Source organism: Echiichthys vipera, assembly GCF_963691815.1.
Source record: "Echiichthys vipera genome assembly, chromosome: 22".
Lineage (NCBI taxonomy): Eukaryota > Metazoa > Chordata > Actinopteri > Perciformes > Trachinidae > Echiichthys > Echiichthys vipera.
In genome coordinates this window covers 2,091,658-2,103,417 of record NC_139847.1, presented here as the reverse complement: position 1 = coordinate 2,103,417, position 11,760 = coordinate 2,091,658, and the positions used below count along the sequence as shown (strand labels likewise).

The 11,760-nt window shown below is 38.2% G+C and overlaps 1 protein-coding gene across 1 annotated transcript; it reads right to left on the bottom strand.

Moving 5' to 3' along the window:
- Positions 1 to 222: 222 nt before the first annotated feature.
- Positions 223 to 9,673, bottom strand: ppm1ka (protein phosphatase, Mg2+/Mn2+ dependent 1Ka). The gene is made up of 9 exons (XM_083937232.1): positions 9,543 to 9,673; positions 6,523 to 6,655; positions 5,444 to 5,620; positions 4,023 to 4,195; positions 3,825 to 3,925; positions 2,924 to 3,089; positions 1,743 to 1,887; positions 1,525 to 1,659; positions 223 to 1,424 (listed from the first exon to the last, which is right to left on the bottom strand). The coding sequence occupies exons 2-9, from the start codon at positions 6,631 to 6,633 to the stop codon at positions 1,293 to 1,295; spliced, it is 1,140 nt and encodes a 379-aa protein (XP_083793358.1). The 5' UTR covers positions 6,634 to 6,655; positions 9,543 to 9,673; the 3' UTR covers positions 223 to 1,292.
- Positions 9,674 to 11,760: the final 2,087 nt, after the last annotated feature.

Sequence of the window (11,760 nt, the reverse complement as noted above, 5' to 3'; positions counted from 1 at the left end):
GAAAAAAATATCTATTATAGTATAACCAGAGTGACAACACATTTATTTTTAAATTACGGCAGAAAAAATAAAAACAAGACGTCCTCAGAGACTTAAAAGAACAAAAACTCTGAATTTAAAACGTCTTTTCAAAGTAAAAACACTCATTATGCAGAAAACGCTGCTTTCACAGTGTTAAATTATGATTTTAATTATTATTTTAGAAATAAATGAGAAACAAAGTGAAGTTGAACATGTGGAACTTTATTCATCACACGGATCGTCTTCACAAAAAGGTTCAGGGGGAAATATTAAATATTAAAAAACAAAAAAGTCTGTTGATATTTTCTCAATTTTAAGCTTTTTACTCGTTAAAATCTCAAAATATTTCCGTCTAAAAATGAAACATGTAATTTATATTTACTGCCCCAGAGGGAAGTTTGTTTTCACAGCAAGTACAGAAACATACAAATATACAGGGCGGATGTCAACAATCATCATAATAATATTAATATACACTCTATGTACAGTGCTGACGGGCGTAGCTGTGGGTTCTCCGACCGGTCGCGTCGTGTTTTACTGATAATTTAGAATTTTGAGATCAAAAGTCGTAAAATTTGAGACCAAAAGTCGTAGTATTTTGAGACCAAAAGTCGTAGTATTTCAAGAGTAAAAGTCGTAGTATTTCAAGACCAAAAGTCGTAGTATTTCAAGACTAAAAGTCGTAGTATTTCAAGACCAAAAGTCGTAGAATTTCGTGACCAAAAGTCGTAGTATTTCGAGACCAAAAGTCGTCGTATTTCAAGACCAAAAGTCGTAGTATTTTGAGACCAAAAGTCGTAGTATTTCAAGACCAAAAGTCGTAGAATTTCGTGACCAAAAGTTGTAATATTTTGAGACCAAAAGTCGTAGTATTTCAAGACCAAAAGTCGTAGTATTTTGAGACCAAAAGTCGTAGTATTTCAAGACTAAAAGTCGTAGTATTTCAAGACCAAAAGTCGTAGTATTTCAAGACTAAAAGTCGTCGTATTTCAAGACCAAAAGTCGTAGTATTTCAAGACTAAAAGTCGTCGTATTTCAAGACCAAAAGTCGTAGTATTTCAAGACCAAAAGTCGTAGTATTTCGTGACCAAAAAGTCGTAGTTTTTCGAGACCAAAAGTCGTAGTATTTCGAGACCAAAAGTCGTAGTATTTCACTTATTTCGAGACCAAAAGTCGTGTTTTACTGATAATTTAGAATTTTGATGCGATTGAAAAGTTTTGTGTGCGTTTATGTTTCAGCTTTTTGTGTTTTTGCGTGTTTTGCGTGTCGCCTACGCCCATCTGCCACTGGAGCTGAGGTTCCTGCTCATGCTGTAGACGGCGGAGGAGCTCTGATGTTTCCCCCAGGCGCCCAAAGGGACGACCACGATGGTGGAGTTGTCCTCGGAGCCGTACTGCAACGCCTTCAAAAACAACAACGCACATTTGTCGTTAACTTTAACGCGTCTGCTTCTTCTACCTTCTGCTACGTTTGGATGCTAACTTGACTTGTAGCTCCGGTACCTGCTCTGCGATGACGTCAGCAGCTTCTGTGGGGTCATGGCACTGGTTGATGACATCACAGATCTCCTGGTCGCTCAGTAGGAAGTTGATGCCGTCGGTGGTCAGAGCCAGGAAGGAGTCGCTGGCGTGCTGGACCTGCAGAGACACACACGATCTCAGATCAGATCCCATTTTCATTACGTTTTAAGAAAATAAGCCGACAAAAAGTTCCGACTTACGTTGAGTCGCCGCGTGTCCGGCTCAGCGATGACGCCGCTGGTTTTCAGGTGGAAGTCTCCGATGCTGCGAGTCATGGCCAGTCGACCGTTGACGTTGGCCACACCCACGCCGTTCCACTTCACGAAGCCACCGAACCTCTGGATCCTGAACTCACAGTCAGTCACAACATTACTAAAGTATTTCAGTTCACATGAGAGGAACTTCTACGTAGTGTTTCAAGTTCCGCTACTTTAGAATCGGACTCCCCGAGATCTCAGAGGTGCTTTTGACTGCGCTACATTTACCTGACTGCTTCAGAAGAACAAAAGTCGTAGTATTTCACAACCAAAGTCGTAGTATTTCGACACCAAAAGTCGTAGTATTTCGAGACAAAAAGTCGTAGTATTTCGAGACAAAAAGTCGTAGTATTTCGAGACCAAAAGTCGTAATATTTCAAGACCAAAAGTCGTAGTATTTCGAGACCAAAAGTCGTAGTATTTCGAGACCAAAAGTCGTAATATTTCGAGACCAAAAGTCGTAGTATTTCAAGACCAAAAGTCGTAGTATTTCGAGGCCAAAAGTCGTAATATTTCAGGACCAAAAGTCGTAGTCGTAGTCGACGCTGCAGATTAAACAAACAGGATATAAAGGAGTTCAAATGTATTCAAGGTGATTGTTTGTTCCTTTCAAACACATGTGTGACAGTGGAGGACTTGACTTTGTGGGTCTGTAGGTCAGGTGTTGGCGCGTGTGTTGGCGCGTGTGTTGGCGCGTGTGTTGGCGCGTGTGTTGGCGCGTGTGCTGGCGCGTGTGCTGGCGCGTGTGTTGGCGCGTGTGCTGGCGCGTGTTGGCGTGTGTTGGCGCGTGTGCTGGCGCGTGTGTTGGCGTGTGTGTTGCCGTGTGCTGGCGCGTGTGTTGGCGCGTGTGTTGGCGCGTGTGCTGGCGCGTGTGCTGGCGTGTGTGTTGGGTGCGTTAAACATAGACTCCTCCTGTTACGTAACCGCAGCGAACAGGAAACCCAAACCTCCGACGGCAACAGTCCAACATACCGTAGAGTTTATTTATAACAACACCATGACCTACTTTTGCCGTGGATCATATTTAATATTGGAAATGTTGCGTCTGCTGTTTTATTATAGAGCTCTCCAGAAGCACCTGCGGTAAAAGTGCGGGTTATGGTCGTCACGGTAACAGTGCGTACCTTTGCCGCTCGTCCTTGAGGTCCGGTGTGTGATCTCTGGTGAGTTTGTGGGCTCGTCCCTTCCTGCACAGCATCGCCCGGCTGTCGCCAGCACTGCCAACCACCAGCTCCACGCCGTCACGGAGCAGAGCCACGGTCGCCGTGGTACCGGCCGTCAGGAAGGAGGCTGGGAGGAAGACGGAGGGAGGAGAATCAGTTACACAGTTCTGAGTATAAATGTGTCTGTTTTAGACTTTGTTTTCTTTTTGTTACAATAACATGATCGATACAAACTATCTGTGAAATATATTTACACTATTTTAACTGAATATTGTAACAATTTTAGTTTTTGGTTATTGGCAACATTTAATATATTTATATAAATATAAAACAGATGACAAAAGGAGACGGTTGTCAGGGAAAGAGTGTGTGTGTGTGTGTGTGTGTGTGTGTGTGTGTGTGTGTGTGTGTGTGTGCGTGTGGGGGTGTGTGCGTGTGTGTTTGTGTGTGTCTCACCCTTGTTGAAGTAGCTCAGATGTGTGTGTGTGTGTGTGTGTGTGTGTGTGTGTGTGTGTCTCACCCTTGTTGAAGTTGCTCAGATGTGTGTGTGTGTGTGTGTGTGTGTGTTTGTGTGTGTCTCACCCTTGTTGAAGTAGCTCAGATGTGTGTGCGTGTGTGTGCGTGTGTGTGTGTCTCACCTTTGTTGAAGTAGCTCAGATGTGTGTGTGTGTGTGTGTCTCACCCTTGTTGAAGTAGCTCAGATGTGTGTGTGTGTGTGTGTGTTAGTGTGTGTGTATGTCTCACCCTTGTTGAAGTAGCTCAGATGTGTGTGTGTGTGTGTGTGTGTGTGTGTGTGTGTGTGTGTGTCTCACCCTTGTTGAAGTAGCTCAGATGTGTGTGTGTGTGTGTGTGTGTGTCTCACCCTTGTTGAAGTAGCTCAGATGTGTGTGTAGCGCCTTGTCCACGTCTAAAAAAGCTTTCTTTAAGACGTTCTCCAGGTCGTCGTCCTCTTCCAAAGCGTCTCTGTTCAGAAACAATCACAAGTTGTATGAATTTATTTTCCAGTGTCGTCGTTTAATCTCAGCGTTGTTTTATGAATATTCTAAATAAATTATTCCACCTGATGAACTTCTCCATGAAGGTGTAGCAGTAGTCGGCGGCGTGCGGGCCGCCGTGGCCGTCAAACACGGCGAAGTACAGCAGGTTGTCATGGATACGGGCGAAACGGAGCCGGTCCTCGTTCTGCTTCCTGAGACCCAACGCAGACGCACTGCCGACCCGAGACAGACTGACCTGAGAGAGTCACCCTGTCATCCTCCAGTTCACTGATTCAGCCATTCATCATCCATGTGTGTAGTCATTCATCCAACCATGGAACCAACTGTTCATCCAGCTACTCATCCTTTCATCTATTCATATACTTATTCATCCATTCATCTATTCATATACGTATTCATCCATTCATCTATGTGTGTATTCATTCATCCAACCATGTAACTGACTGTTCATCCAGCTACTCATTCATCCATCCATCCCTTCATCCATCTATTCATATAGGTATTCATCCATTCATCTATTCATATACTTATTCATCCATCCATTCATCCATGTGTGTAGTCATTCATCCAACCATGGAACCAACTGTTCATCCAGCTACTCATCCTTTCATCCATCTATTCATGTACTTGTTCATCCAGCTACTAATCCATCCATCTATTCATATACTTATTCATCCATTCATTCAACCATGTAACTGACTGTTCATCCAGCTACTCATTCATCCATCCATCCATCCATCCATCTATTCAAATACGTATTCATCCATTCATTGGTCTAATGAACCCTTCCATCCATGTGTTATTCATCCATCCATCCATTCATCCATGTGTGTATTCATTTATCCAACCATGTAACCAACTGTTCATCCAGCTACTCATCCATCTATTCTTATACTTATTCATTCATCCATCCATCCATCCATCTATTCATATACTTATTCATCCATTCATCCATCAATCCATGTGTGTATTCATTCATCCAACCATGTAACCAACTATTCATCCAGCTACTCATCCATCCATCTATTTATATACCTATTCATCCATCCATCCATCCATTCATCCATGTATGTATTCATTCATCCAACCATGTAACCAACTATTCATCCAGCTACTCATCCATCCATCTATTCATATACGTATTCATCCATCCATGTGTTATTCATCCATACATTCATACTCATCCATCCATCTATTCATATAAGTATTCATTCATCCATCCATCCTAATGAACCCTTCCATCTATGTGTTATTCATTCGTCCATCTATTCATATATTAATTCATCCATCCATCCATTTATACTTATTCATGCATCCATCTATTTATATACTTATGCATCCATTAATTCGTCTAATGAATCCTTCCATCCATGTTTTATTCATCCATCCATTCATCCATCCATCCATCCATTCATTCATTCATCCATCCATCCATCCATCCATCCACCCATCCATCCATCCATTCATCCATTCATCCAGTCACCTGTGGAATGGGTTTTCCATATCTGATGCTGGAGGGCAGTAGTATCGGTTCTTCTATCCTGTTGTCCCAAATACCGAATGAGTCCCAGGTGACCGGCCGGCCGCTGCCGTCGCTGTCGAAGCGAGCCACCCCGCTGGCCCGTCGCACGCCCACCACCCCGAACAAAGCCCCGCCCACCTGTGGGGCGACCAATCAGACAGTTACCTATTCATTCATTCAGGTTTTAGGTATTCAAGTTGTTACCTTACGAGATATTTAGACGATTTAAACCCAGCTCTGTGTCGTGGTCGTGTGTGTTAATGAACAGTGTTTGGCTTCCCTCTGTTGTGGAAATACCCGTGGAGCGGAGCATCGGTGCGGCGCCAAAGGACGCAAAACACTTACGCTCCAGTGTGAAGCCAAACCTCATTCATTAATAAACTTTCCCACGATACAGAACTGACTAAAATAGATAAAGAGTCGTTTTAAGTAAAAGTACAGATGTATTATCAACATGTGTTAAAGTGTAATTCCGGCGTAAAATCGCCCCGTGGTCTTTTTCAGCACTTTCCTTCATCAAATAAGCCGCAGAGAGTCGCTAACAGCTGTTAGCTAACGCTGATTAGCTCGGGGAAGTACGATGAAGGCATTCAAAGGTCTTTTTTAACCACTAATGCTGCTGAAAATAACAGCAAACCTCTGCAGCAGCATGAGAAGAGTCCCTACACACACAACAAAGCAGCAACAGCGTAGTTAGTGAAGCCAGAGTTTATTAAAAGAGTGTTTTAAAGACTTACCTACTGGCCCCTGTACCAGCTCCTCTCATAGTAAAGTCAATCCCAGAGGAAGGAGCCCATTGGTGCTTTGTTTTGTGTGTGTAGGGACTCTTCTCATTTAATCATTTCATGTTTTTAATGATAAATATATATATATGTATATTTAGTGGGATAAAAAGTTTATATTTCCCTCTGAGATACAGTTGAGTAGATGTATGTAAAACATAAACTGCATCACCATCAGGCTACAGGTTTGGTTTCATTTAGTTGAGGAAGGACTTCTGTACTCCAAACAGTTTGTATGTCAGTTAAAAAGCCACTCACCTGTCCTGAAGCTGTGGAAGTTTCCGGGGAGGAGCGCGTGGCGAGGAAGGTTTGTCTGGCGACGGTGGAGCGACTACACCGCAGCAGGTTGAGCAGCACCGTGGATGACATGACCTGGCCGGGCAGCGGGTTTCTGAAACATGGACATAACGTCAGACTTCACAGTTTCCTTCTTTTGTCCAAGTCCAAAAGATTTTCAACTGACACAAAATGTAGATTATGAAGTACAGGCATCTTTTAAGTCAGTTAAAATACTAATACTGCACTTTGAAGTTCAGCATTCATAACCTTAAAGTATGTATCATCAAAATGAACGTACTTCAAAGTATTGGTTGTACAAAATATTCCCTATTCAGCGTTTTACTATTAAATATCACTGCTGCATTAATGTAAATATAATGGAAATACTCAAGTACAGTAAATGTATTCAAATGTACGAATCAGGTAAATGTACTTTGTTACGTTCCACAGCTGCATTTGAAACAATAATAAGATAATGTTTCGCATTTTTGCTACTTTTAAGAAATTAACGCCGTTGTTAAATCGTAATTCTGGTGTAAAATCATCCCATGGTCTTTTTCGGCCGATTCAGTCATCAGATAAACCACGGAGAGAGTTTTTATCGAGTATGAATGATTAACGGAGAAATCCTGGTCAGTCGCTAACAGTGGTTAGCTCGGGGCAGCGCGGTGAAGGCATTCAAAGGTCTTTTTTAACCACTAATGCTGCTGAAAATAACAGCTGCAGCAGCATGAGAAGAGTCCCGACACACACAACAAAGCAGCAATGGGCTCCTTCCACTGTAATGGACTTTACTATGAGAGGAGCTGGTACAGGGGCCAGTAGGTAAGTCTTTAAAACACTCTTTAATAAACTCTGGCTTCACTAACTACGCTGATGACGCTTTGTTGTGTGTGTAGGGACTCTTCTCATGCTGCTGCAGAGGTTTGCTGTTATTTTCAGCAGCATTAGTGGTTAAAAAAGACCTTTGAATGCCTTCACCGTACTGCCCCGAGCTAACCACTGTTAGCTAACAGCCGGCCACTGCTAGCGTTGTAGCGACGTTTATCGTTTATCGTTCACACACGAAAAAAATGTCTCGATGGCTTATTTGACTGAATTTGGTGAAAACGACCATGGGATGATTTTACACCGGAATTACGCTTTAATATAATATCAGGAAATATAAACTAGAGATGAATGAGGAGTGGACGAAGCATTTGAAAGGAAAAGAAGCATAACAGACCCTTGCTCCAACATAAAGGTTAAATATTGCAAAGACATGTTCTGTGATATTTGAGGGATTTAGGGGTCAGACAAAGAGAGAGACGAGCCGTTGACAACAGTCACAAGGTTAAACCTTCGAGCTGGCCGACATTAGCAAGGATCATCTTCCTCATTCTCCTTTCATATCTTCATATCTTCATATCTGCGTGTGTGAGAGCACTCCCTAAATAGCCCTCCACCACCTCCTGCTGGGTTTTAGCCTCCTATCCATTACCAGAAGAAGAAGCTTTAAAAATACTGTCCCACTTCTTTTCAAAAGCAGAGTTTTGTTGTAAAAGAGAGAAATTTTCCCCCCAGAAAAATCTGAAACCACGATGGAGCTTTTATTTTGAAATATTGGTACAAAAGTTGCAATACTCTAGTGAAAAAAATATCAAAATAAAGTTATGCAGAATAATATAAATATTGGATTATTATCAAGGGAACTACTTTCTATAGCTTGAGAAACCCCCCTTATATTACAATAACAGGCCGACACCATATTTTATTTGTTAATTATGTTTAGTATCGTTAATCTGAATATGAACTAAAGTTATAACATAAATATCGTTAACAGTACTTTATCTTCCTGTTCAGAACAAAGGAAAAAGTACCTTTAAATCATAAAAAGTAAAGTATTTCACCTTTACTCCATTTCCTTGTGACGCCGTGTAAAGTGACATGTCAGAGTAAAGAGAGCTGTGTTGCTGATCAATACTATTATCGATTTCTTCTCTTATAAAGCCGACAAACACACGCAGGAGAGGTTTAACGCGTCCAGTGTGTGCCGACCTTTAGGCTACTTGGCCTCCACAACAGTTTGGACGACACTGAAACACTCGTGACCTTTGTTGTTGACAAAACCTAAAGGTGCACGCGTGGATCAAGGTTACACACTGACCCACATTTACCGATATAGGCCACAACAACAAAGCACCCACTTTCTTTTCTGCTGGATTTAGAAAACTGATTTAAATGTCACTTAAATGTGATTCATGCTGAAAGATGGTGTACATTTAAAATATTGTATATATTGTTCCTGTTATTCTTAGCTATATTTTATATTTCCTTGTTTTTAATTTCTCTGAGGTGATAAATAAACATAATTTTGTGTATCAATATGTATAAATAATGATGAAATATGAATTGTTAGTTATAATTGTAATGGTCTCACATGTTTTATGTGTTTATATTGTTCATATTTTTCTACAATATATTGTTTCTTATTAATGCTTCTTTTATGTTTCCTATCCACTTTGATGCCGTAATAAGGAAATGTGCCCTCTGTGCGACTAATAAAGGAATATCTTATCTTATGTTATAGATTATATCAATATTAAATGAATGTTCAATTAGATTAAGTGAAAGTAAAACACAATAAATGTTCTAAATAAAAGTTATTGAGTCCCAAAACAGACTGCTGACAATGGATATGAGAAAAGTCTGGTAACTAAATATTAGCTAAATTAACTAAATAGTAGCTAAATTAACTAAATACTAGCTTAATTAACTAAATACTAGCTTAATGAACATACCGTTTAACTTAAGTGTTAAAATACTCCAACTGTAATGTGTACTATGGTATTTTAGTGTTTTATTTAAGGTTTAAGTTGGTTAAACTTGAAAAATAAAATCATAAATAACACAGAGAGAGACATTAAACAGGTGTGATACAGTTACAGTGTCTAATAAGGTCAGTGTGAGGCTAGCATACGTTTAAAAACACTCAAAATGGCGGCTAAGACAAAACTCACTTTCTTCTGTTTGTTTTTAATGCTGATTTTCCCGCTTGTTCCGTTTCCGTGGCAACAGGTGTCCCGTGCTCCCGCTGCTGCCTCGAGCCGACAGGTCGTCCTCGCGCTGTGGCTGTTGAGCTCGCGGGGGCTCGACTCGAGGGCATTTAAACCGAACCACAGCGTCCAATCAGAACCCGAGGAGAGGAGCGACGTCATCGCCTCGAGGATGTGCTTGTTTTTGGCGCGAAGCCAAAGCAACAACTGTGTCCTCTCCCCCTGACCTTTGACCTGTGACCTTTGACCTTTGACCTTTAGCTTTAGCTTGTGTCTGAGTTTTTAAATAGAACAAAAACTATAAAATATAACTCTACAAACTACAAACTATAAACTATAAACTATAACTCTATACTATTAATCTATAAACAATAACTATAAACTATAACTATAAACTATAAATATAAACTATAAATCTATGAACTATAACTCTATAAACTATAACTATAAACTATAACTCTATAAACTATAACTCTATAAACTATAACTATAACTATAACAATAAACTATAACTCTATAAACTATAACTCTATAAACTATAACTCTATAAACTATAACTCTATAAACTATAACTATAAACTATAACTCTATAAACTATAACTCTATAAACTATAACTCTATAAACTATAACTATAACTATAACAATAAACTATAACTCTATAAACTATAACTCTATAAACTATAACTCTATAAACTATAACAATAAACTATAACAATAAACTATAACTCTATAAACTATAACTCTATAAACTATAACTCTATAAACTATAACTATAAATATAAACTATAACTATAAACTATAACTCTATAAACTATAACTCTATAAACTATAACTCTATAAACTATAACTCTATAAACTATAACTATAAACTATAACTCTATAAACTATAACTCTATAAACTATAACTCTATAAACTATAACTCTATAAACATAACTCTATAAACTATAACTCTATAAACATAACTCTATAAACTATAACTCTATAAACTATAACTCTATAAACTATAACTCTATAAACTATAACTATAAACTATAACTCTATAAACTATAACTCTATAAACTATAACTATAAACTATAACTCTATAAATTATAACTCTATAAACTATAACTATAAACTATAACTCTATAAACTATAAATCTATAAACTATAACTCTATAAACTATAACTCTATAAACTATAACTCTATAAACTATAAATCTATAAACTATAACTCTATAAACTATAACTCTATAAAGTATAACTCTATAAACTATAACTCTATAAACTATAACTCTATAAACTATAACTCTATAAACTTTAACTCTATAAACTATAACTCTATAAACTATAACTCTATAAAGTATAACTCTATAAACTATAACTCTATAAAGTATAACTCTATAAACTATAACTCTATAAACTATAACTCTATAAACTATAACTCTATAAACTATAACTCTATAAACTATAACTCTATAAACTATAACTATAAACTATAACTCTATAAAGTATAACTCTATAAACTATAACTCTATAAACTATAACTCTATAAAGTATAACTCTATAAACTATAACTCTATAAACTATAACTCTATAAACTATAACTCTATAAACTATAACTATATAAACTATAACTCTATAAAGTATAACTCTATAAACTATAACTATAAACTATAACTCTATAAACTATAACTCTATAAACTATAACTCTATAAACTATAACTCTATAAACTATAACTCTATAAAGTATAACTCTATAAACTATAACTATAAACTATAACTCTATAAACAGTTGATAGTAACAGGGGAGAGCGGGGTCGACTGAAACGTCTTTTTCAAAGATGACATTAACGTATTTAAATAATATTATATAATAATGTTTAAATCATGTAATGAACGATTCACACACGTTTTCTTAGTTAAAGTGTCATTTCATCCATAAATGTGATGTTTTTAACCTGTAACGTTGTTTCTGACGCTGTCTGCTCCAAACATCTGAAACACACCTGAGGACGAATCACACAGCACATTTAAACAGAAACACGCTAGTTTACTCCTTATTGCTAAAACCTTGCATCATTTCTCAGAATATTAATAAATCAAAAACATATTTTCGTCCTGTGGAGATTAAGATTAAACTCCCTTTCTGCTTTAACAACAGTCGGGCGACTCCATTTTGTTTAATGGACTCATTTCCTGA

What these genes read in the sequence shown, in the direction of transcription:
- ppm1ka (XM_083937232.1), bottom strand. Translation starts at nt 6,633, where the DNA reads ATGTCATCCACGGTGCTGCTCAACCTGCTGCGGTGTAGTCGCTCCACC. An exon ending in CTCAAGGACGAGCGGCAAAG is followed by an intron (nt 1,888 to 2,923) that starts GTACGCACTGTT and finishes CTGTGAGTTCAG; the next exon opens with GATCCAGAGGTTCGGTGGCT. An exon ending in CGGACACGCGGCGACTCAAC is followed by an intron (nt 1,660 to 1,742) that starts GTAAGTCGGAAC and finishes GTGTCTCTGCAG; the next exon opens with GTCCAGCACGCCAGCGACTC.